Source organism: Oncorhynchus gorbuscha, linkage group LG06 (assembly GCF_021184085.1).
Source record: "Oncorhynchus gorbuscha isolate QuinsamMale2020 ecotype Even-year linkage group LG06, OgorEven_v1.0, whole genome shotgun sequence".
In the NCBI taxonomy this organism is placed as follows: Eukaryota; Metazoa; Chordata; class Actinopteri; order Salmoniformes; family Salmonidae; genus Oncorhynchus; species Oncorhynchus gorbuscha.
In genome coordinates this window covers 94,363,505-94,386,994 of record NC_060178.1, presented here as the reverse complement: position 1 = coordinate 94,386,994, position 23,490 = coordinate 94,363,505, and the positions used below count along the sequence as shown (strand labels likewise).

The 23,490-nt window shown below is 42.3% G+C and overlaps 1 protein-coding gene across 1 annotated transcript in view; it reads left to right on the top strand.

Moving 5' to 3' along the window:
* Positions 1-6,689: 6,689 nt before the first annotated feature.
* The window catches only part of LOC124038774 (BAH and coiled-coil domain-containing protein 1-like), a 111,913-nt gene continuing 95,112 nt past the window's right edge, over positions 6,690-23,490 (top strand). Inside the window, 2 exon segments of the mRNA XM_046354840.1 lie at positions 6,690-6,930; positions 10,172-10,499. Of these exon segments, the coding sequence (XP_046210796.1) occupies positions 10,328-10,499 (172 nt within the window). The 5' untranslated portion in view covers positions 6,690-6,930; positions 10,172-10,327.

Genomic DNA, 23,490 nt, shown 5'->3' with positions numbered 1-23,490 from the left:
TTTTAAATGAACCAACTACATTCTTCAACAATTAAAGGCCCAGTGCTGTCAAAAACTAGATTTACCTGTGTTTTATATATATATCCACATTCTGAGATAGTAATAATAATAATGCCATTAAATTGTGAAAATTATGATAATGCACTTTTAGTGTAAGAGCTGTTTGAAAAGATGGAGGTGGGATGGAGTTTTACCCTGCCTGGTGAAATCACCAGGCGGTAAATTAGTTAATAGACCAATACGAAAGAGAGTTCCAAACTTCTCTGCCAAAAAGAGCTTGTTTTCAGTTTCCCCTTCCCACTCAGACCACTCCCACACAGTCCTGGTCACATTATTGCTTGATAAATTGCTATTTGCTAATAAGCTATTTTAGTTTATTTTTGACCATTTTCATTGAAAACCATCTCTGTAAGATACTTAATTGTTATTGAGCTAAAAGCGGCTGCATTGGACCTTTAATATGTTTCATTATATAAATGATGACATTTTATAATGAACCACACATGATCCAGTAGGCTCCGCTGGCTTATACTTACACCTTAAATCGATAAAACAATAGTTTGAGCCAACCAAAGCTTTTAACATGTTCTTGTTGTTATTATAGTAGCCTTTTATTTTGCGTAGTTTGACGTTTAGCTTCTTCTATAAAAACCTGTCATAATGAAGGAGGCATGTGACATGTATAGGAGCTGGGCCTATACTTACACTAATGGGGTGCAGGTTTGCTTCTATCGATAACCGCCCAAGTCTACCGGCTTCAAAATGACATAAGATCATAGCTGGCTTCCTGCACAATGATGTTTATCTGGTAGGCCTATAACCAATTGTGATGTTCTGGTAACCTGTCGGCGTATAGTAACAATATATTGCCATCTAATAACACATATATTCTATCCAGTCATGCACTTATTGTAGTCAATTGCACGTTTAACTTTGAGGTGGAATATATAAAAATTTTCCCCTCTCTTTGTCATCGACGTCATCGAGACTGCGAAACGCTTGCCTTGACCATTGGCTTTACCTTCAATTTAGGCCTACACTTTATTCATCTGTCCACAAGAACGAGCCTCTTATGTATCCTCTTCCTCCTCCTCGCCGTCCTCCTGCAGTTGAAAATCATGGCATAGCATATCTCACATCTTCTGCAGGCCTCAACAAATCGTGCCCGATCATGTTGTGTGTGTTGAGAGTGTGTGGCTGTGAAGCCAGGGATGTCATATTTTTCACTTGGTCATATTTTATATGACGCAAGTGTAACAAGCTTTTTTCTTTGTAGACCCACCCCATGGCCATTCCCCTCCTTGTTCTCCGTTGAGAAGGGAATGCTAATTTGCCTCCCCTGGTCGAAGGATGCCAGTAAAACTGCTCGGACCCTAATGAACGATAACGATAGCTTTGCTGAGAGTCTACGAGGTGTCGAGATGAAAGCACGTTAACTTGTAGGTATAGATAGGTCTTTAGTCCATATTGGAAACCTCTTCACACGTCAGCCACATGTATTCGTGTACCTCCGATATTTTTAATCCCATTATATGTGTCCATGTCTACGGACAGTGCTGTAGCACTGTTATGGCCTAAACCGCGATTCCTATCTGTGTTACCGTCGCGTTCAAGGTTTAATTTAGGTTATATGGGTAGCCTAATACAGGTAGCCTAATATACTCTATACAGTATGCACCGGGGCTTTAGAAGGTTGCTTCATGTATGTTCAAATGCTGATAATGAGGACGTGTTACATGAGAACGACATCGGTAATGGATGGCATTCTGCAGTATTAGGCTATTACCTAAACCCATTGTTGTTTGGCAAGATGTCGAAAAGCTGAAACAAGCTGGCAATTTGCAAGTTTGCGATAAAAAAATGTATGTTGTCCATGACATGAACAATTTATGTATAATGTTTTGTGGTTCATATCACTTTGTTGACTTGTAATACTTGGTCACTTTGTTGACTCGCCGCTATTTTGTGTGGTCACCAAAATACATTAATGTGCAAGAAGTATTCAGCCAATCTAAATGTGTAAAAATTAGGTTCAATAAAACATTTCTTATTTAAAAAAAATCTGTTTATAATAAGCTGAAGAAAAACAACTCAATACTGCTAACGTTGGAGATATTTGGTTTCCAACCATTCCGGTGCTGTAGAGTGTGGCCTGTTCTTTCTGTTTTAGAACATATCGGTGATGGTCTGTTGTGACGTAGCTATCTAACATGATGACCAGAAATAGCAGCTTCTCCTGCACACACTGAGCTGAAAAGGTCACGTTGCTTTTATGTAGGCCAAAGTTCTAGTCCATCATGTCATCTTTTGTGTCCTCACCATGGTCTTGGGGACCTGCACATTTGGTGCATTAGGCTATAGCCTACCAAAGTTACATTTATTGATAGATGTAGGCCTAAAAACACACAAACTGAAAAGTTGCTGAGTTGCAGTCTCCACACAACCTTGTTGACCACTAAACCATCAACATATAGGGCTTAACGTGTATAAGTTACTCCCATAGCTCCATACATAGCCTGCACATACATTTAGTACCTTTTTTCACGAAATGTTATTTTAGTAATATCCGCAGAGAGATTTCAATAAATCGAATTTCTATATTTCAGTTGGTCAGTAATTTCATCCAGGTCTCGGAGGTATGAGGCTGTGCAGGCTATCAGGCTATGCATTTAACGTGTTAAGGCGTTTCCCTTGTGAAAGGCCCTGTTTGGAGTTCGTCATCATTATTATTAAGGGACATCAGGAATATTTTCGTGAGAATATAATTGTTGCCCGCTATAGAGGGCCTCTCGTAGAGACCTCCAGTTGGCCCTTATTTACCTCCCCAGGCAGTCAGTGTGTTTCGCGTCGTCTGCAAATTGCGCTGATAAATATGTAGCTATACCCGCACTAAGTTCTTTCAGCTTTACCTTAGGGCCAACGCACCTATACGTGACACCCCTTATTTATTTAGAATACACTGTCCTTTTAAAATGACACGTGCGAACATGCTACAAGCAGCAAGCTCCCTTTACATACAGAGATTGCCTCGAGCGCTGAGGCGAGCGAACTGTGCAGCGCGGACGTTCTTTGGTTCTAGAATGGTCATGGTGAGAACGCAGGTCAAACAGAAAGACGCTCTTCTCTCCAGCGGAAATGAAAACTCCAGCCTTGGTTTTTGGAAGTGGGCCTTTCCTTGCAAAAAAGCGCACCGCTCTATTAGTTTGGGTGTGAGAGGGGAAGGGAAGTGGGAAATGTGTCAGTCAAGAACGCTTCATTGCTCGAGGACAATCCCTCGCGCAGGACCGGTCTGTTTCAAGAGCAATCAGTCAATCCGCATTAATTATCCGCGCGCCCTCTCGGTATAGGGTAGCTCACGCTGGCACACGGACCGGAGAGAGATGGGAAGAGAAAATAAAAGAGTGTGTGTGCATGTGCGTGTGTGTGTGTTATGCTTTCTATACACATCGAGCAGGCGAGCACCCACCCAACCCCCCACCTTTAAGTGAAAAAGAACCAATACAAATCAGGCAGTAAAGGGCTTTTTCTTGTCACTAAATAAATTAAATGCAGATTTCTGTTTTAAGTGCGGGACCCCTTTTGTGAGGCTATGAACATAATTCTGTATTGTCCCGATGTCATTGGTTTTAAAGACAACCGTGCTAGAGAATGGAATGGGAGCGTGAGGTTGGAAGGTGATTCCTTCCGGGGAAATCACAACGATATTAATGAAAATGTTGTATTTTTATCTGTAGAGGAAGGTGCCTTTGTTTATCACTGAGCATGCACCTCCTAACTCAATGAAAGCATGACATTTAAGTTGAATAGAAACTGCTGTCTATATATCCGACATTACAGTGGTTTTACGAATGTAGTATCTCACGGGCTTCGTCTGTTTTGATCAGCCTAATGGGCACTATATTTGGCAAATTTGGGGCGGCACAATTCTGTCCTCAGAATATCGATGATCAGATTTGGACCTTTCCCACCTGGCACAGACGTGAATTCAACATCTATTCCACGTTGGTTCAACTTAATTTAATTGAAAAGACGTGGAAACAACGTTGATTCAACCAGTGTGTGCCCAGTGGGTTTAGTCAAAGCGTAGAGATCGTGTGTGTCTGTGGGGGATGACGACTCCAACCCACCGACAGGCCACTGGGGGTCAGGACCCATGGAATGCGGTGTGCATATGTAGATTGCAGTGAGCGAACGATTCAATTATGGATTATGCGCAGAAATCTATTAGTTTTTATATTATTTTATTAATTTATTAATTTGTTGCAATACATAAAATACTAATTTCTAAGCTACATTTAGTTGCATTGCTGTTGTCCAGGACAGACTATTTTGGATGTTGTTTGATACTGCTGGTCGGATGTTGGGATTGGGGTGTTTGTTGTGGTTTTACCAAAAGGAGATTGATTGAATAATACAGATATCATAAGTGCAAATCGAATATTTATTCTGTCTGTCTGCTCATTAGATCTACCCCAGAAATGCAGAGATATTATCTTCGTCTGGCTTTTTTATGTTGTCTAAATTATGGTTTTGCAGTCAATTATATCATGATTATATGTTGGGTACATTACCTCTTTTTTGTAGCAGTTAGACCTAAGAACATTTATAACATGTCAGTCAAATGTCACCAGTGTTACCTTGCGTAATAAACTATGATATTTTACATACATTTTTATTACTATTATCATTAGGCTAGTATTATTAGCCTGTGTTTAATCAGTGAATTTAATTATGAAATCCTTCACCAATAAAGCACTATAGGACCGTTCTGAATTACAAGCGATTGGATTTAGCCTATTCTTAGAGAGAACATGTTTCTAAAAATGTTTCTCCGTCATTATTTTCCACCCTTATTGATATAGACTATTGTTGATATTTTCTTGTAGCAAACAATGTATGTAGCTAATCCCAATTCATGGTAACAAGTAAACCAACACCCATGTGAGGTGTCCTTGAACAGTTATGGTAATAATCCAATTTGCGATTGTAATTTATTTAAAAACGGAAATATCCACTTACTTTAGCATGGTTACTGAATAGCTGCAATAAAAACGTACGCGAACGTTTTAGAAACACGGATGTAATGACATGAGTCCAACGTTTTCTACCACATAATCACTCTCGCGCTCCATCTCCGCGTATATCTTTAGGAAAAAAAACAAAAATTTTGCGGTTCGTATCTTGGAAAAACAGAATTTTCATTTCCAATAAGAGCTAAATAGTTGTTTCCTGTCATTGAAGCCATTTTACCTCCCCTTTTCTCTATGTAACGTTGTTATTCCATCGCATTAATCCGCAAATCTAGCCTCTACGTTTAATACAACATGTAATTTCCCCCCTTTTTAACGTATTCCCTTTGATTTAGTCACTCTTGACACCACTTTTGCTCTGGGGCCAACGGGGTTCGCCGTGGGGGCGCCTTGAAACAGCCCCTCCTTATCTCCTTTCATCATTCAACCCGGGGCCGCCTTGAAACCGCAGGGCCAGTAATTGCTTTTTTCAGTCAGCCCAGTGCGGACTGGCCAGCAGCCAATCAGAGCCTTGTTTACATTTAGTGATTGACAGCTCTCTGGCAACATGCCAACCAATCAGACACTTTATTCACACCGAAGGCTGGAGTTTTAACCCTGTAGTTCCAGTTAACACAAACTGGGAATATTAGCTTATAGCTCATGATTTTTAGCATGGAATTACGCAAGGCCATATCCTTCCTTCTTTAACTCACTAAATTAGTGAACTGTGAGCAAAACTAACCCCGAGGACAGTACATTACATTGTGATTCGATTTCCCTAAGTGTGTGTCATGACTGTAAACATAAACAGACACCAACGTTTGTACTTCCCCAGTAATTTAGTCTATTAAAATCAAATTTGACTTCCTCCTGCATTTCTGTTGTTCTTTAATTGCCCTTTAAGCTACTATTTGGCCTATATTTAGCTTATTTTACAAATACATATTTGTAGGCATTTCATAATAAATGGGATACTCAGGTGTAAGCCATTTTATTATATGTGTTTATTAAGCAAGTTATAGGCCTAAATAAATTAAATTGGCCTGATTAAACTGATAATTGAAAACGTTTGCCTATTTCTGTTGACATAAGTAAGGTCTAAGTGTGAAGCTTTGAAAAAAAAAACGTTATTGTAAAATTATACAAATAAAAACTGGGGCGGCAGGTAGCCTAGTTGTTAGAGCATTGGGCCAGAAACCAAAAAGTTTGCTAGGTTGAATCCCCGAGCTGACAAGGTAAAATGATGTCGTTCTGCACCTGACCAAGGCAGTTAGCCCACTGTTCATAGGCCGTCATTGTAAATAAGAATTTGTTCTTAACTGACTTGCCTAGTTAAATAAAAAATTGACGTGTAGTTCATGTGATCACAAAATATTCTGTGGACTTCCTAGTGATCAAAAGTCCTGTATTTTCTGCTGTTCACTCACAGAGCTGTGCTGTGTTTTGATGATATCTCCTGACATTTGCATGCTACGCTCTGAAAAGGGCTATGCTCTGGCAAGGGCTTAAATCAAACGCCCGCCGTTTTGTTTTAGGAATCCAGCAGCATTCCTATTGGTTCAGGGCATCTTCCAACCAGAGTTTCTGTTTATCGCGGGGCGCGCCTCATGGACACGCTTCTCATTGTATTTATCAAACCAATGGGAGAGTGCGTTCCCCTACTGTCCCTCCTTCGCTCGTAGTTGAGTGGCACTAGCGGATACAGTGGGAGAGTTTCTGTGTGGATGTACGAGCTTAGATTCACTAGAAGCCTGTACTTCTACGATGCATCTCTATACCTCAACTGCACACTACAATCTGCAGACTAGGATGTAACTATTTCCACATGTTTTCCTTTTTGTACGCCGCTTTTTTCCCTTTGTATATTTTTGTACATTTTTTAAAAACAATTAATTGTTATGCAAGGAATAACTTACCAGTAAGTAATTTATTTATTGTGTCCATTTTGAATGTGTGTAATAATAAACATCTATACTTTCAACTTCTGCTTTTAAAAGAGTCTTTGTAGTAGAACATTTATGGGTTATTTTAGACTGCGTAAAGACACGATGCATTAATTTAAATCACACGGCACGGCACATATGTTCCATTGCTTAGTAGTAGTCCAGTAGTATAGTAATATAATGAAAGTAACAACAATATTAATATTTCTAACAAAATAATAATAATTATAAATAGTACAATGACAAATACTATAATGACTATAGCATATAACAAAAATGCATGAGAATATAGCCATTTTAACATTTGTACTTAAGCCAAGTGAAGGTTCCTTCCTTATGCTTTTGACAAGCTAAACGTTGATTGTTGTATAGACAATCATTGTTATTGTACAATTAAACAATCATCTACAAAACCTCTCTCCTGACGAGATGAGGTGCCACGTTTCAAATATAATTATCTTAACAGAATTTAAATGGATTTGGTTCTATGCATTATAAGACGCGCTTTTACCCGTGTTTCAGATAAACTAATAATGGGTTATATTGTAGTTTTGTTGTTTTAATATCAGTAGGCCTATTTGATTATAGGCTTGGCCTACTGCAGTTTTTCACAGTTGTTATGGAGGGGGCTTTGCCAGTAGACAGTTCTTACCGAATCCCACCAGGCAGGTTTCGCTGTGCTTGGAGTGTCCCTCTTGGAGTGTGTCTTTCGCTTAACTGGCCTTTGAATATCTTGATTTAGTATCCCAGTTATGGATTGTGACTTCGCTTTACTGCAAAATCGTGAATTGCAGCTCTTTGGGCCTAACGTAAAGCCGTGTAGTGAACAAATAACAGTGACAACAGTGATGCCCTTATGAGAGTCTATTCTTTTTCAGAAGAGTTTGTGCGTTCCATGCCCAAAATACCTTAGTTTTATTACAATCTCATCTCATGTTGGGAATTGGGAAGAAAGGAGAAATTCGTGCTTCCACCTCAGTGTTTAGGCATGCTTTTCGTGTATTGCCATTCGGCTGGTAGTTTTCTAAAGGTTTTTTTGTTGTCTCCTGATAGTTTGACCCTTTGGGGGCAGCGATGGAGGAGGGGGTAGAGAGAAAGACTGTCGGGCAGAGAGGAGTGGAAGGAAAGGAAGTCTCAGCGTCTCCTAGCCTACTCCCACGTTGATCCCAGATTTAAATTAGGCCCAGGCTACCTGTTTTTTAATCAGATTTGAATGTGTTTTTTATGTGATGGCCTCTAGTCAGCTCAGTGACACGGTTGAAGGACGGTAAGCCTATGGTCCTACATTGATTGTATATGTTGTTTGGTCGAAACGCATAGCTTGGATGGCTTCGTTTTGACTTGGAATGTAAACATTTTAGACTTTTGTTTACGAGGAATAATGTAAAAAAAATAGTCTGCGTGAAATAAGAGGAAGCGATGTATCTTCGATTGTTGCTAAATTAAATTCCACAATAGTTTTTTCATGGTTCCACTATTACACATAAAGAAGATAAAACACTTGAAATGTTTAACTCTGAAAGCACCGTTAGCCTTTAATGTAACGATTTGAATAAAAATATAATAAAAAAATGTGCACGTTTAAAATGTAATTATTTTAATATAATTGAAATGTATTTGGTTCTATGCATTCTAAGACCGTTTTTTGTAACAGAATGAAACAGACATATTTTTTTATCACATTGTGAGGAGTGTAGGCCAATACCATTTTTCAACGATTGTCAACATTTTGAATAAAAATACACTCTAACACGTTGTCATGCTCAAGGATTTGGATACATGTGCAAATCTCACGCACACACACACCCACACACACATTCGTCAGTTGCCTATGCTGCCTGAACATATAAGCCTCTGCTCTGTCGTTGAGAGAGGCTTGTCTCGCTCAGAATTCCTGAACGTTTCAGTTTGACTACTGTTCTAGAGTAGAATGTTCGCTGTGTACTTTTCTCCTTGAAATAGCAAGAGGACCAGTTGGTTTAGCTCGCCATTTTATATTTTCTTTGTTCTCTTACCTTGGATTTTGCTGATATAATTGAAGTTCACCAATCACCGTATCAGTAGTGCCTGAATGGAGGTGCTATTGAAGCAGCCTAATACATTGCCCAGTGAGATGTGTTTTGTGAACACAGGCCCACCTATCCATATTTGAGCGCCATGGGGTGTCCCATTGAACTGAATGACTAGGGGTATAAGGCACATTGAGTATGTTGATTCCCATTCCTATATTTATTGCTTAAATTTCTATCCCCGGCGGTAAACGTCATTTAGTTGGTGTTGTTATTATACATGTCCTACGGATGCACCCACCCATACATGCATTATAAGTGATTACCATTGTGAAAGGGGTGAAAGGCAATGTTGACTTAACTATTAAATTACCTTTGCGATAAACAAACGATTTCAATGCCTTTTCTCAAGCACATTCAGACTATATATGCCAGTAAAGAAACTACACATTTACAGACATAAAGGAGCTAGTCAAAATTCACGGACGTGACAGAATTGTCCCAAGTCTAACAAAAACTGTAGCTGATACATTTCAATATATTTATGCCTACATTTAAGTCTTAATAGTATTTTGTTTACATCGACATATTTATAATGTAACCTATTCTCCCTTTGATGATTTGCATTAGGCTATGGTCATGGAAGCAGTTTTGATGCTTGGAGTTTGAAAATTACAAAATTGGTCTGTAATGGACTGACTGAAAGATCAAACATTTGCTTCAGGTGAGATATGGACGAACGTCTAATTTCGACGTGAGACTGAGAGATGGTAGACCCCCCCCCCCTCCAGACTGACTCATCTATAGGTTTCAGAATACACCGAAGTAGTATAGCGTTATTATCCCCTACAGTGAAACAACCCGTAGTTTAAGATGACCACTCCTTTTGTTGTCCCGTTTGTAGCCACCCTGCTCTTTCTTGTCTGCCATGAAGACGAGTAAGCGGTTTGAGTCTGCATTCTACCGTAGGCTACTGTAGACTGGGTAGGCTATTTGTTTTGGGGTTTCATTTAGTCAAACCTTTTAGCATTCTTTTACTGATACTTAAAAACACTTGATGTTATACTTTTGTAATGCAAGGAAATAAAGTGTAGTTGGCAACATTAGACAGGATGCGTGTGAGAATTACACGCCTCAATTGATCTTTCAGAGATTTTGTCCCATTGTTTTCGGTGCATTGACGTGGTCTTGTGTTTTCTCTTTGTAGAACATGACCGGGACATACTTTTTGGTGGGCAAGGCAAATACTCGAATGAGTTCAAGACGACCTATCCGAAGTTCATAAAAGGGATTATTGAATCTAGACAGCGTTCGATGCTTCTGGTTTTTCCTCTGGATTTGGGATTTATTGCTTCTCGACAGAATGGAAAGCCGGGATTTCGCTCCTCCACACCACCTCTTGACAGAGCGGGGCGCGTTGGTTCACCACGCCTCCTCTCGGATAGCTTCTGGCGGCCGAGGCACGGTGCAGCACCCCGCTCACTTCCAGCCTGGAAAGTACTATTCCTCTCACATCGCCATGGCCCCACATTCAGGTTGGTGGAAATACGAATTTGTTGGAATATAAGATTAATTGTGCGATTTTATAAATGAGTCTCTGGTGTTTTTGGACTGTTTGAAAGTGGGACGGACATACGGTGTGCGTCTCCCGTGGTAAACTTAACCCTGCCGTTTGTCAGGGACGAACGAGAGTTTATTGGAAAAGGAAATGAGTTAGACGATGTGGTCATTCTCTAAATTAGGAATTACTGTGGACTCTTGATATTTTATGTTCCAGTTTTAGTCAATATTATATTTTATTGAACCGTTTCTAGCGCTGTTTCTTACATACCCTGTCAGAACCGAGTGTAGGCTACTTTAATATGAAAAATAAGCGTGCACTTTATAAAAGTAAACACAAAATAAACTTAATTTGTTAAATTACAGATTTAGTGAGACTAAGCCTATTCTAGACAATACGATTTATAGTTAGAACACAATATACAACGTTATTATATAAAATAGATTATTACATAATTCTGAAATATTATTGGGATTATTTAGAAAGAGTAAAGGATTATTAGGGCTACAATACATTATTTGCTTTCAAGTGACATGGAATCTTTCCAAATGAAGTTGGATAGTTTCACCTCCAAAAAATCTGTTTAGTAGAATGGACTAATCCTAATGTTATAAATGGGTTTTAATCCTTTTGTAACTTTATGTTGCCTCATTTACCATCAACCGTTTGTCCTTTGCTAAAATGATTGTTGTATGTGCGTAGGCTAGGATACTGTAGACCTATTCCCGTGAGCGCGGTGCGTGTGGAGGAGTGACGTGCGAGCTGGTGCGTTCCTTTCCGTCTTCGATGAGGCCCTGCGACTGTCCTGAGTCCGAGACCCGGGGGTCAGTCTGTAGGAGTGGAGAGGAGTCCGCGCTAATAGAGGTGCGCGTAATACCAGACAATCCGGTTTCTATATTGAGCGCGGACGTGACGGGCGAGAATGGTTTGACAGTGCATGCATTAGATTTTAACAAGTAGCTTTGGTATCCTGTCCTAAAGGAGGAGGGGAGGGGGGAGTGAAGGTGTGTGTGTAAGTGAAGGCTGGGGGAGGGGTGTCTGCTGCACCTAATCATGTAGTGAATCGTAAAACCGAGCGAATGCTTGTATAAATATAAAACGTATGTGTCTTGAGTGAAATCTCATTAATTTATTATAAAACGTTGAGATACGAACCCGTGTTGTTGTCGTTATAGTTAAGAACATTTATTTTCTAGCTATAGATGTTGGTCTAAATGCATTACGCGTATCAATTAAATTGGGAATTTGAATCGTTTAGTATGCCAGGAAGTCTTTGTAAATACACATTTAGTGACTATACCTTCTGAATAAAGGTTGAATAAAGATTTAATAAAGTAAAAATCAAAATTATGGGTAAATTGACAAATTAAATACAGACAGAATTTATTCTCACCACCTTTATGGGCATTTTACAGCAGCAGCACATGTTATTGAGCTGTGCATTTGAGAGCGTTTGGCATTGTCTGCTCTATTTTGTTGTACAGTAAGTTCGCTGGTGAAGCTATCTTATCACAGAGTATCATTGTAATAATAATAACTATATGAATTGCATTTTTATAGTCTTTTAGCGTTTATATAGTCTCAAAGTGTTTCACATTGTATGTTATCATATTTAGAATGCCAGTACTTCAGTATTGCTTCATTATTCCTGATGGATGACTGACATTCTGATGGGGATTGTTTTTTGGATGGGGTTCTGTTGTAAAGGGGCTGAGGAGGGGGGCACTTTGTGTTGGGCACCCCTTGAGATTCAGATAGCTGTCTGCCTGGCCCTAGGCCACTGGGCAGGGGGTTGATGTGATGTGTGGTGCAGGCAGGGCAGGCGGGGGCGTCAGGGGGGAGTCAGGGGGAGGAGGAAAGGTTTTTGGGGGTTAGTTAGATCTCCTCTTCCTGGGACGACTCTCCCCCAAAACGCACGCACGCACACGCACACGCACACGCACACGCACACGCACACACACACACACACACAGATTCACCAATGTTTTGCATCTGCAGCAGGGTAATTCCAGAATCTTATGAGGAAATGGTGAGGAAAAATGTAAATTTCCTTCTTTTACCATCATTGTTTTTGCTAAATCTGTATTTGATCTATCTATAACATTCGCGTCCTTATAAGGATCTGCATGGTGTCTGTTGTGCATGATGAGGTGGCTAAATGGCTGGTATCACTATTATATAGCTATAAAGACCAGCCCCTCAGATGAACACCGGTGGTACTGTGTTGTCTGTAAGGTTCATATCTGAACTGGGACCATTTGTCACTCTCTCTCTCTCTCTCTCTCTCTCTCTCTCTCTCTCTCTCTCTCTCTCTCTCTCTCTCTCTCTCTCTCTCTCTCTCTCTCTCTCTCTCTCTCTCTCTCTCTCTCTCTCGCTCCTCTAGGTTGTAGTTGTTTCAGTGCAGATGAGGGTTGTGTCTAGTCTGTAGGTAGATGTATAGTTGAACAGGTGTGCTGTATCATGGAGGGTGTGGCTTAGCCTCCTTGCACTGGTGTGTCATTTTCAGAAGGTGTGGATTAGTGTGTGTGAACGCGTACGTTTGAGCTCCTAATCCTAACTCTGAGACTAACCCTAGACTAACCCTAGCTCCTAACCCTAACCCTTACCGTAATTCTAACCCTAATCCTAAACCCCCTAGACATAGCATTTGATCTTGTGATGACTTGCAAACTCCCTCCCTCTCTCTCTTCTCCTTTTTATCTCCCTCTCTCTCTTCTCCTTTTTATCTCCCTCTCTCTCTTCTCCTTTTTATCTCCCTCTCTCTTCTTCTCCTTTTTATCTCCCTCTCTCTCTTCTCCTTTTTATCTCCCTCTCTCTCTTCTCCTTTTTATCTCCCTCTCTCTCTTCTCCTTTTTATCTCCCTCTCTCTCTTCTCCTTTTTATCTCCCTCTCTCTCTTCTCCTTTTTATCTCCCTCTCTCTCTCCTCCTTTTTATCTCCCTCTCTCTCTTCTCCTTTTTATCTCCCTCTCTCTCTTCTCCTTTTTATCTCCCTCTCTCTCTTCTCCTTTTTATCTCCCTCTCTCTCTTCTCCTTTCTATCTCCCTCTCTCTCTCCTCCCTTTTCTCTCCCTCTTTCTTCTTCTCCTTTTGCTCTCTTTCCCTCTCTCTCTTTTCCTCTCTCCATAAGTGCTGTGTCTCATTATGTCAGCACTGGCTCCTACATTGTCCTGTGTGTGTGTATGCTGTGTGTGTGTTGGGTATTTGTGTGTGTGTGTGTGTGTGCCGTGTGTGTCGTGTGTGTGATATGTGTTCTGTGTGTGTGTATCAGACACTGTCTCACATTCCGCAGCCCTGTCCAGTCATTCTGATGCCTCGTTTGGACTCGGAGTCAGCGAGCAAGCTGATTGGCTAAGGTGTTTGAGGTGCTAGCTTCGGGGTGCCATTACTTTGATCGCCACGGTTACAGAGAAGAGACACCCTGCCCCCCCCATCCAATGGCAGAGTTGTTAGCGTGTTCTGCCTATTGTCCTGTCTGTCTGTCTGTCTGTCTGTCTGTCTGTCTGTCTGTCTGTCTGTCTGTCTGTCTGTCTGTCTGTCTGTCTGTCTGTCTGTCTGTCTGTCTGTCTGTCTGTCTGTCTGTCTGTCTGTCTGTCTGTCTGTCTGTCTGTCTGTCTGTCTGTCTGTCTGTCTGTCTGTCTGTCTGTCTGTCTGTCTGTCTGTCTGTCTGTCTGTCTGTCTGTCTGCCTGCCTGCCTGCCTGCCTGCCTGCCTGCCTGCCTGCCTGCCTGCCTGCCTGCCTGCCTGCCTGCCTGCCTGCCTGCCTGCCTGCCTGCCTGCCTGCCTGCCTGCCTGCCTGCCTGCCTGTCTGTCTGTCTGTCTGTCTGTCTGTCTGTCTGTCTGTCTGTCTGTCTGTCTGCCTGCCTGCCTGCCTGCCTGCCTGCCTGTCTGTCTGTCTGTCTGTCTGTCTGTCTGTCTGTCTGTCTGTCTGTCTGTCTGTCTGTCTGTCTGTCTGTCTGTCTGTCTGTGTAAGAGGTAGACTAGACACAGAGTTAGTAAACGGAGAGACTCGTCTCCCTCTCTGGGGCGGTGTGTGTTGGAGATAAGGCTGTGTGTCTGTCTGTGTATCTTTAGTCGGAGGAGAATGTCCTCTGATCATAGTTAAGGCTGTGAATCTAGAATAGTTCCTTTTCCCTCAGGCCTCCCTCCCAGCACATGTATTTCTATGGACACAAGCACTGTTCATGACACAAACTGTTCACACCCCTTTTGTTGGGGGAGATACAATTTTGCAGGTTTAAGGCTTATTTCCTGCAATTCTACACGATGCCATGGGTGCTGAGAACATTTTGCAAGTTTAAAGCTTTAAAGCTTATTTTCTTGCAATTCTATACATTTTGCCATGTCTAATGTTTATTCATGTGATATTTGAGTGACTCAAACATTGCAACAATATCCTTGGGATAGAAAAACCTATCTAAAAAAGGTCAGCTGACATGGGCTAGTTCATCTGGACATTTCTGACAAGTTATAAATAGCTCTCTAAGGTATGCAATGATTGACATGACAAGAATAAAACTGATGATGCACTACTCAACTTTGAAATGGTACCTTATGCAATCTACTATTACAACTTTCCATAGTAAGTTGAAAGATGGTCTGAGTTCCTTAAAATATATATGTATATTTTCTGGGTGGGGGGACCCCTGTTCCCCCCAGGTCAACCCCTTGTGGACACAGTTTGGGAACCACTGCTCTATAGGAGCAGGGAGAAGGTGTAATGAACAGTCCTCTAGGGAGAAGGTGTCATGAACATTCCTCTAGGGAGAAGGTGTAATGAACATTCCTCCAGGGAGAAGGTGTAATGAACATTCCTCTAGGGAGAAGGTGTAATGAACATTCCTCCAGGGAGAAGGTGTAATGAACAAACATTCCTCTAGGGAGAAGGTGTAATGAACATTCCTCTAGGGAGAAGGTGTAATGAACAGTCCTCTAGGGAGAAGGTGTCATGAACATTCCTCCAGGGAGAAGGTGTCATGAACATTCCTCCAGGGAGAAGGTGTAATGAACATTCCTCTAGGGAGAAGGTGTAATGAACATTCCTCCAGGGAGAAGGTGTCATGAACATTCCTCTAGTGAGAAGGTGTCATGAACATTCCTCCAGGGAGAAGGTGTAATGAACATTCCTCTAGGGAGAAGGTGTAATGAACATTCCTCCAGGGAGAAGGTGTCATGAACATTCCTCTAGTGAGAAGGTGTCATGAACATTCCTCCAGGGAGAAGGTGTAATGAACATTCCTCCAGGGAGAAGGTGTCATGAACATTCCTCTAGTGAGAAGGTGTCATGAACATTCCTCCAGGGAGAAGGTGTAATGAACATTCCTCCAGGGAGAAGGTGTAATGAACATTCCTCTAGGGAGAAGGTGTAATGAACATTCCTCCAGGGAGAAGGTGTAATGAACAGTCCTCTAGGGAGAAGGTGTCATGAACATTCCTCCAGGGAGAAGGTGTAATGAACAGTCCTCTAGGGAGAAGGTGTAATGAACATTCCTCCAGGGAGAAGGTGTAATGAACAGTCCTCTAGGGAGAAGGTGTAATGAACATTCCTCTAGTGAGAAGGTGTCATGAACATTCCTCTAGGGAGAAGGTGTCATGAATATTCCTCCAGGGAGAAGGTGTCCTGAACATTCCTCTAGGGAGAAGGTGTAATGAACATTCCTCTAGTGAGAAGGTGTCATGAACATTCCTCCAGGGAGAAGGTGTCCTGAACATTCCTCTAGGGAGAAGGTGTAATGAACATTCCTCTAGGGAGAAGGTGTCATGAACATTCCTCTAGTGAGAAGGTGTCATGAACATTCCTCTAGGGAGAAGGTGTAATGAACATTCCTCTAGGGAGAAGGTGTAATGAACATTCCTCCAGGGAGAAGGTGTAATGAACATTCCTCTAGGGAGAAGGTGTAATGAACATTCCTCCAGGGAGAAGGTGTAATGAACAGTCCTCTAGGGAGAAGGTGTAATGAACATTCCTCCAGGGAGAAGGTGTAATGAACAGTCCTCTAGGGAGAAGGTGTCATGAACATTCCTCTAGTGAGAAGGTGTCATGAACATTCCTCTAGGGAGAAGGTGTAATTAACATTCCTCTAGGGAGAAGGTGTAATGAACATTCCTCCAGGGAGAAGGTGTAATGAACATTCCTCTAGGGAGAAGGTGTAATGAACATTCCTCCAGGGAGAAGGTGTAATGAACAGTCCTCTAGGGAGAAGGTGTCATGAACATTCCTCTAGTGAGAAGGTGTCATGAACATTCCTCTAGGGAGAAGGTGTAATGAACATTCCTCTAGGGAGAAGGTGTAATGAACATTCCTCCAGGGAGAAGGTGTAATGAACATTCCTCTAGGGAGAAGGTGTCATGAACATTCCTCTAGGGAGAAGGTGTAATGAACATTCCTCTAGGGAGAAGGTGTAATGAACATTCCTCCAGGGAGAAGGTGTAATGAACATTCCTCCAGGGAGAAGGTGTCATGAACATTCCTCTAGGGAGAAGGTGTCCTGAACATTCCTCTAGGGAGAAGGCAGAAAGTATTATGAACAGACCTCTCAGGAGAAGGTTGAAGTTGTAGTGAACAGTCCTTTCGGGAGAAGCTGTAATGTGTGTCTCCCTATAGCCGTACGCCCCAGCCCTGATCACCCACCACAGGACTCACAGCTGGTGATTTTTGCTCACATTGTTGTAATACTTGGAGGAGGAGAGGAGGATATGAACGGACATATGAAGAAAGGATAAAGGGATGAGTGAGAAAGGAAGAGTAAGAGAGGAGGTAGAATTAAGGGAGAGAAGGAAGGAAGCAGGGAAAGGAGAAGAGGTGAGGTGGAATTAAACAGCAGGAGGGTGAGGATGGAGGGAGAGTGGAGCAGAGAGGCTAGGAGGAGAGAGGGAAAGGAGGAGTGGAGAGGGGGAAGAGAGAGAGCGAGAGTGGCTGAGCATTTCCACCTGGTTGATAATCCAGTCAGATTACCGGTGCCTGAAAGCACCGACCGTCGTCCCCGGCAACTCATCCGAGCATCTCCGCGGGAACACTCTGGCTCATAAGTAGTGTGTGTTTGTGTGTGTGTGTGTGTGTGTATGTATGTATGTATGTGTGTCAGCGATGAGTCAGCAGATCAGCCGAGCCACAGGTAGAGAAAGCGACAAGCCCGAGCCCCCCTCACCGTTCTCCCTAGATGGGAAGCCTTCATCTGGGGCATGGAAGGCGAGGCAACCCCTTCTCTGGAGCTGGAGATGGTGGTGGTAGCGCTAGCGGGTTGGTGGTGGAGATAACGTAGTTTAGCCCACGTTTAGAGACAGTTTACAGCAAGCAGGTTGATGGTGGAGATCATGTGGTTTAGCCCACGCTTAGAGACAGTGTACAGCAAGCAGGTTGGTGGTGGAGATAACGTAGTTTAGCCCACGCTTAGAGACAGTGTACAGCAGGTTGGTGGTGGAGATAACGTAGTTTAGCCCACGCTTAGAGACAGTTTACAGCAGGTTGGTGGTGGAGATAACGTAGTTTAGCCCACGCTTAGAGACAGTGTACAGCAGGTTGGTGGTGGAGATCATGTGGTTTAGCCCACGCTTAGAGACAGTGTACAGCAGGTTGGTGGTGGAGATCATGTGGTTTAGCCCATGCTTAGAGACAGTGTACAGCAGGTTGGTGGTGGAGATCATGTGGTTTAGCCCACGCTTAGAGACAGTGTACAGCAGGTTGGTGGTGGAGATAACATAGTTTAGCCCACGCTTAGAGACAGTGTACAGCAGGTTGGTGGAGGAGATAACATAGTTTACCCCACGCTTAGAGACAGTGTACAGCAAGCAGGTTGGTGGTGGAGATAACATAGTTTAGCCCACGCTTAGAGACAGTGTACAGCAGGTTGGTGGTGGAGATAACATAGTTTACCCCACGCTTAGAGACAGTGTACAGCGGGTTGGTGGTGGAGATAATATAGTTTAGCACACGCTTAGAGACAGTGTACAGCAGGTTGGTGGTGGAGATAACATAGTTTAGCCCACGCTTAGAGACAGTGTACAGCAGGTTGGTGGTGGAGATAACATAGTTTAGCCCACGCTTAGAGACAGTGTACAGCAGGTTGGTGGTGGAGATAACATAGTTTACCCCACGCTTAGAGACAGTGTACAGCAGGTTGGTGGTGGAGATAACATAGTTTAGCCCACGCTTAGAGACAGTGTACAGCAGGTTGGTGGTGGAGATAACATAGTTTAGCCCACGCTTAGAGACAGTGTACAGCAGGTTGGTGGTGGAGATAACATAGTTTAGCCCACGCTTAGAGACAGTGTACAGCAGGTTGGTGGTGGAGATAACATAGTTTAGCCCACGCTTAGAGACAGTGTACAGCAGGTTGGTGGTGGAGATAACATAGTTTAGCCCACGCTTAGAGACAGTGTACAGCAGGTTGGTGGTGGAGATAACATAGTTTAGCACACGCTTAGAGACAGTGTACAGCAGGTTGGTGGTGGAGATAACATAGTTTACCCCACGCTTAGAGACAGTGTACAGCAGGTTGGTGGTGGAGATAACATAGTTTACCCCACGCTTAGAGACAGTGTACAGCAGGTTGGTGGTGGAGATAACATAGTTTAGCCCATGCTTAGAGACAGTGTACAGCAGGTTGGTGGTGGAGATAACATAGTTTACCCCACGCTTAGAGACAGTGTACAGCGCTCTTCAAATAGCTAATACACTCCAATCAGCCAGCCAGCCAGCCAGCCACTCATCCAGTCAGCCAGCCAGCCAGTCATTCACACACACACGCTCACTTGCACGTGCACAGTTGTATGGGTTGACTAATTATTTCTCCTCTGCATCTGTTATGTAGGGTGTTTGTCAGTGGCACTGCTGAATATTATGTGTTAACGTAATGGAACCAATCAATTATTATATATTTTTTCCTTGGATGTGAACTTATGGACTGAGTGATGACACTTATTGTGGAAAGCTACCTCTTGCCTCGGGGTCAAGGCATCCGCTGTTCACAAGAGCCAGAGCGATGACATCATTTGTCAGGGACAGACATGATGTCATCCAGGATGAGAATCCTTCTCGGGCGGCTGGTCTGGCACGTGAAACACACACTAGCGTCCAGAGATGCAGCCACGACAACCCTCAATACCTGCAAATAGCCACATGATATGGCCCTGAAATGGCCTTGTCCAGCTGAAATGTGTATGCTTCTTATTTGGTTAATGTCAGCGCTCAGTGCTGCATCTCAGCTCTGCTCATTCATATTGTAATGCTGTTCATTGAGCAGTGTTTGTCTGTTAAAGTGTCAGGGTCTTAGATGGATGGAGAGGTCCTTGGTTCACAGAGAGGTTAAGGAATACAGGGGAACAGTGACACTAGAAGGGCATGAAGAATCTGCCTGAAGTTGAGGGAGCATGATCCTTTCATTCTATTCTGTTGTCTCTCCTTTCTTTTCCTTCTGTTGTCCATGATAACCTCTTTATCAAATGTACTGTCTCTCTCTAGCCCTTTTTGCTGTCTGGACTGTAAACTGTTCGGTAAACTGTTCTGTAAACTGTTCTGTAAACTGTTCTGGACTGTAAACTGGACTGTAAACTGGACTGTAAACTGTTCTGGACTGTAAACTGGACTGTAAACTAGACTGTAAACTGTTCTGGACTGTAAACTGGACTGGACTGTAAACTGGACTGTAAACTGTTCTGTAAACTTTTCTGTAAACTGTTCTGGACTGTAAACTGGACTGTAAACTGGACTGTAAACTGTTCTGGACTGTAAACTGTTCTGGACTGTAAACTGGACTGGACTGTAAACTGTTCTGGACTGTAAACTGGACTGTAAACTGGACTGTAAACTGTTCTGGACTGTAAACTGTTTTGGACTGTAAACTGTTCTGGACTGTAAACTGGACTGTAAACTGTTCTGGACTGTAAACTGGACTGTAAACTGGACTGTAATCTGTTCTGGACTGTAAACTGTTTTGGACTGTAAACTGTTCTGGACTGTAAATTGGACTGTAAACTGTTCTGGACTGTAAACTGTTCTGGACTGTAAACTGGACTGTAAACTGGACTGTAAACTGGACTGTAAACTGGACTGGACTGTAAACTGGACTGTAAACTGGACTGTAAACTGGACTGTAAACTGTTCTGGACTGTAAACTGGACTGTAAACTGGACTGTAAACTGGACTGTAAACTGTTTTGGACTGTGAACTGTTCTGGACTGTAAACTGTTTTGGACTGTAAACTGGACTGTAAACTGTTCTGGACTGTAAACTGGACTGTAAACTGTTCTGGACTGTAAACTGTTTTGGACTGTAAACTGGACTGTAAACTGTTCTGGACTGTAAACTGGACTGTAAACTGTTCTGGACTGTAAACTGGACTGTAAACTGTTTTGGACTGTAAACTGTTCTGGACTGTAAACTGTTTTGGATAGTAAACTGGACTGTAAACTGTTCTGGACTGTAAACTGGACTGTAAACTGTTCTGGACTGTAAACTGGACTGTAAACTGTTTTGGACTGTAAACTGTTCTGGACTGTAAACTGTTTTGGACTGTAAACTGGACTGTAAACTGTTCTGGACTGTAAACTGGACTGTAAACTGTTCTGGACTGTAAACTGTTCTGGACTGTAAACTGGACTGTAAACTGTTTTGGACTGTAAACTGGACTGTAAACTGTTCTGGACTGTAAACTGGACTGTAAACTGTTCTGGACTGTAAACTGGACTGTAAACTGTTCTGGACTGTAAACTGTTCTGGACTGTAAACTGTTCTGGACTGTAAACTGGACTGTAAACTGTTTTGGACTGTAAACTGGACTGTAAACTGTTCTGGACTGTAAACTGGACTGTAAACTGTTCTGGACTGTAAACTGGACTGTAAACTGTTTTGGACTGTAAACTGGACTGTAAAATGTTCTGGACTGTAAACTGTTCTGGACTGTAAACTGGACTGTAAACTGGTCTACATGTTACTGCAATGAATGCTACCTAAATGAATAAAGGTTGAGTATAAACTGTTGTTTAGCTGGTCCGTCCCCTGCCAGTGTGTGTGTAGACGTGTGTGCGCGCACGTGTGTGTGTGTTTAAGTGAGTGTGTATTTTGTGTGTGCATGCAAGGAAGTGTCTGTGTGGATCAGCGTGGAAGGTTATACAGTAACACATGAAAGCGTTAAATCTATTCAGGATCCTCTGTTGAATATGCATGCAGATCTGTGAGTGTGTTCCTGTCTCCTGAAAGCTCTCAGCCCAGTGCAGAGAGAGAGAAAGACGGTGAGGAAACAAGAAAAAAGAGAGACAGAGAAAGAAAAAAAACTAAGATCCATCATCAGTCATTCATGGATAATCAGTCTCGTGGGACACACACACACACACACACACACACACACACACACACACACACACACACACACACACACACACACACACACACACACACACACACACACACACACACACACACACACACACACACACACACACACACACACACACACACACACACACACACACACACACACACACACACCCCCTACCGCCTGGGTCCTAATTCTTTGGGGACTCGCTGTGTGTATGTCTGTCTAAATTTGGCTGTTCACTGATTAAAACCAAATGCAATTTTTTTGGCTTCATTCTCTCTATCTTTGATTGCAAGTTTAGTATTTGTCCTCCTTTTTGTTTTTCCATTCTTGTCACTTTGTTCATCATCTGCTGTCCTTTTCAGTCTTTTTTCCTAAGAATATGTATGTTTTTTATGTTGTAAGCCTGCATGCATGCATTACGTGTGTGCTTACTTATGCTCGAGGCGATTGTGTGCATATCGGTTGTTGTTTTTCTGTGCAGATGTGTGCACGTCTATGTGTGTGTGTCTGAGTTACACTCCAGTCGTCTTATCTTTGACTCTTTGGATTCTCATTGGATTCAATGAGCCCCCTCTCTCTCTCTCTCTCTCTCTCTCTCTCTCTCTCTCTCTCTCTCTCTCGCTCTCTCTCTCTCTCTCGCTCTCTCTCTCTCTCTCTCTCTCTCTCTCTCTCTCTCTCTCTCTCTCTCTCTCTCTCTCTCTCTCTCTCTCTCTCTCTCTCTCTCTCTCTCTCTCTCTCTCTCTCTCTCTCTCTCTCTCTCTCTCTCTCTCTCTCTCTCTCTCTCTCTCTCTCTCTCTCTCTCTCTCTCTCTCTCTCTCTCTCTCTCTCTCTCTCTCTCTCTCTCTCTCTCTCTCTCTCTCTCTCCAATTCAATTTGCCTTATTGGCATGATGTAACAATATTCACATTGCCAAAGCTTACTTTGGATATTTACGATATGAAAATAATAAGAATCAAAATTGTCAAAGGGACAAAAGTAACAACAATAATCAAGGGTCAAAATAACCATAAATTGAACAATAACAATAACAATTTCCCAATAAATTTTGATTGTGTTGTAATTTGTTTAATTCTGAATGATTAGATGTCCTGGTCCTGAGGCTTCAGTGTGTTAGTAGAACAGGTTTGTGAACTCAGCCCCAGGACCAGCTGGATGAGGGGACTCTTTTCTTTGCTCAGCTCTTGGCATTGCAGGGCTTGGTAATGATATGAGAGGGGGTCACTGTATTTGAGATGTTTCCAAAACTTAATTTCTCTTTTTTTGTTTTTATTATTAGTGGATATTAGCCTAATTCTGCCCTGCATGCATTGTTTGTAGTTTTCCTCTGGACATGTAGGAGAATCTTACAGAACTCTGCCTGCAGGGTTTCAATGGGGTGTTTGTCCCATTTGATGAAATCTTGTTTTGCAAGTGGACCCCACACCTCGCTGACATAAGGTGCAATTGCTTCAATAACACATTCAATTAGTTTTAGCCTAATTTTAATAGGCATTTCAATTAGAATTTGTTTTTTAATGGCGTAGAATGCCCTGCGTACTTTCTCTCTCAGTACATTCACTGCCTCATTAAGGTGTCCAGTTGAGCTTATTTTTAAACCTAAGTAATTGTAGTGTGTGCAGTACTCAATATATTTTGTACCAATTGGTCTAAT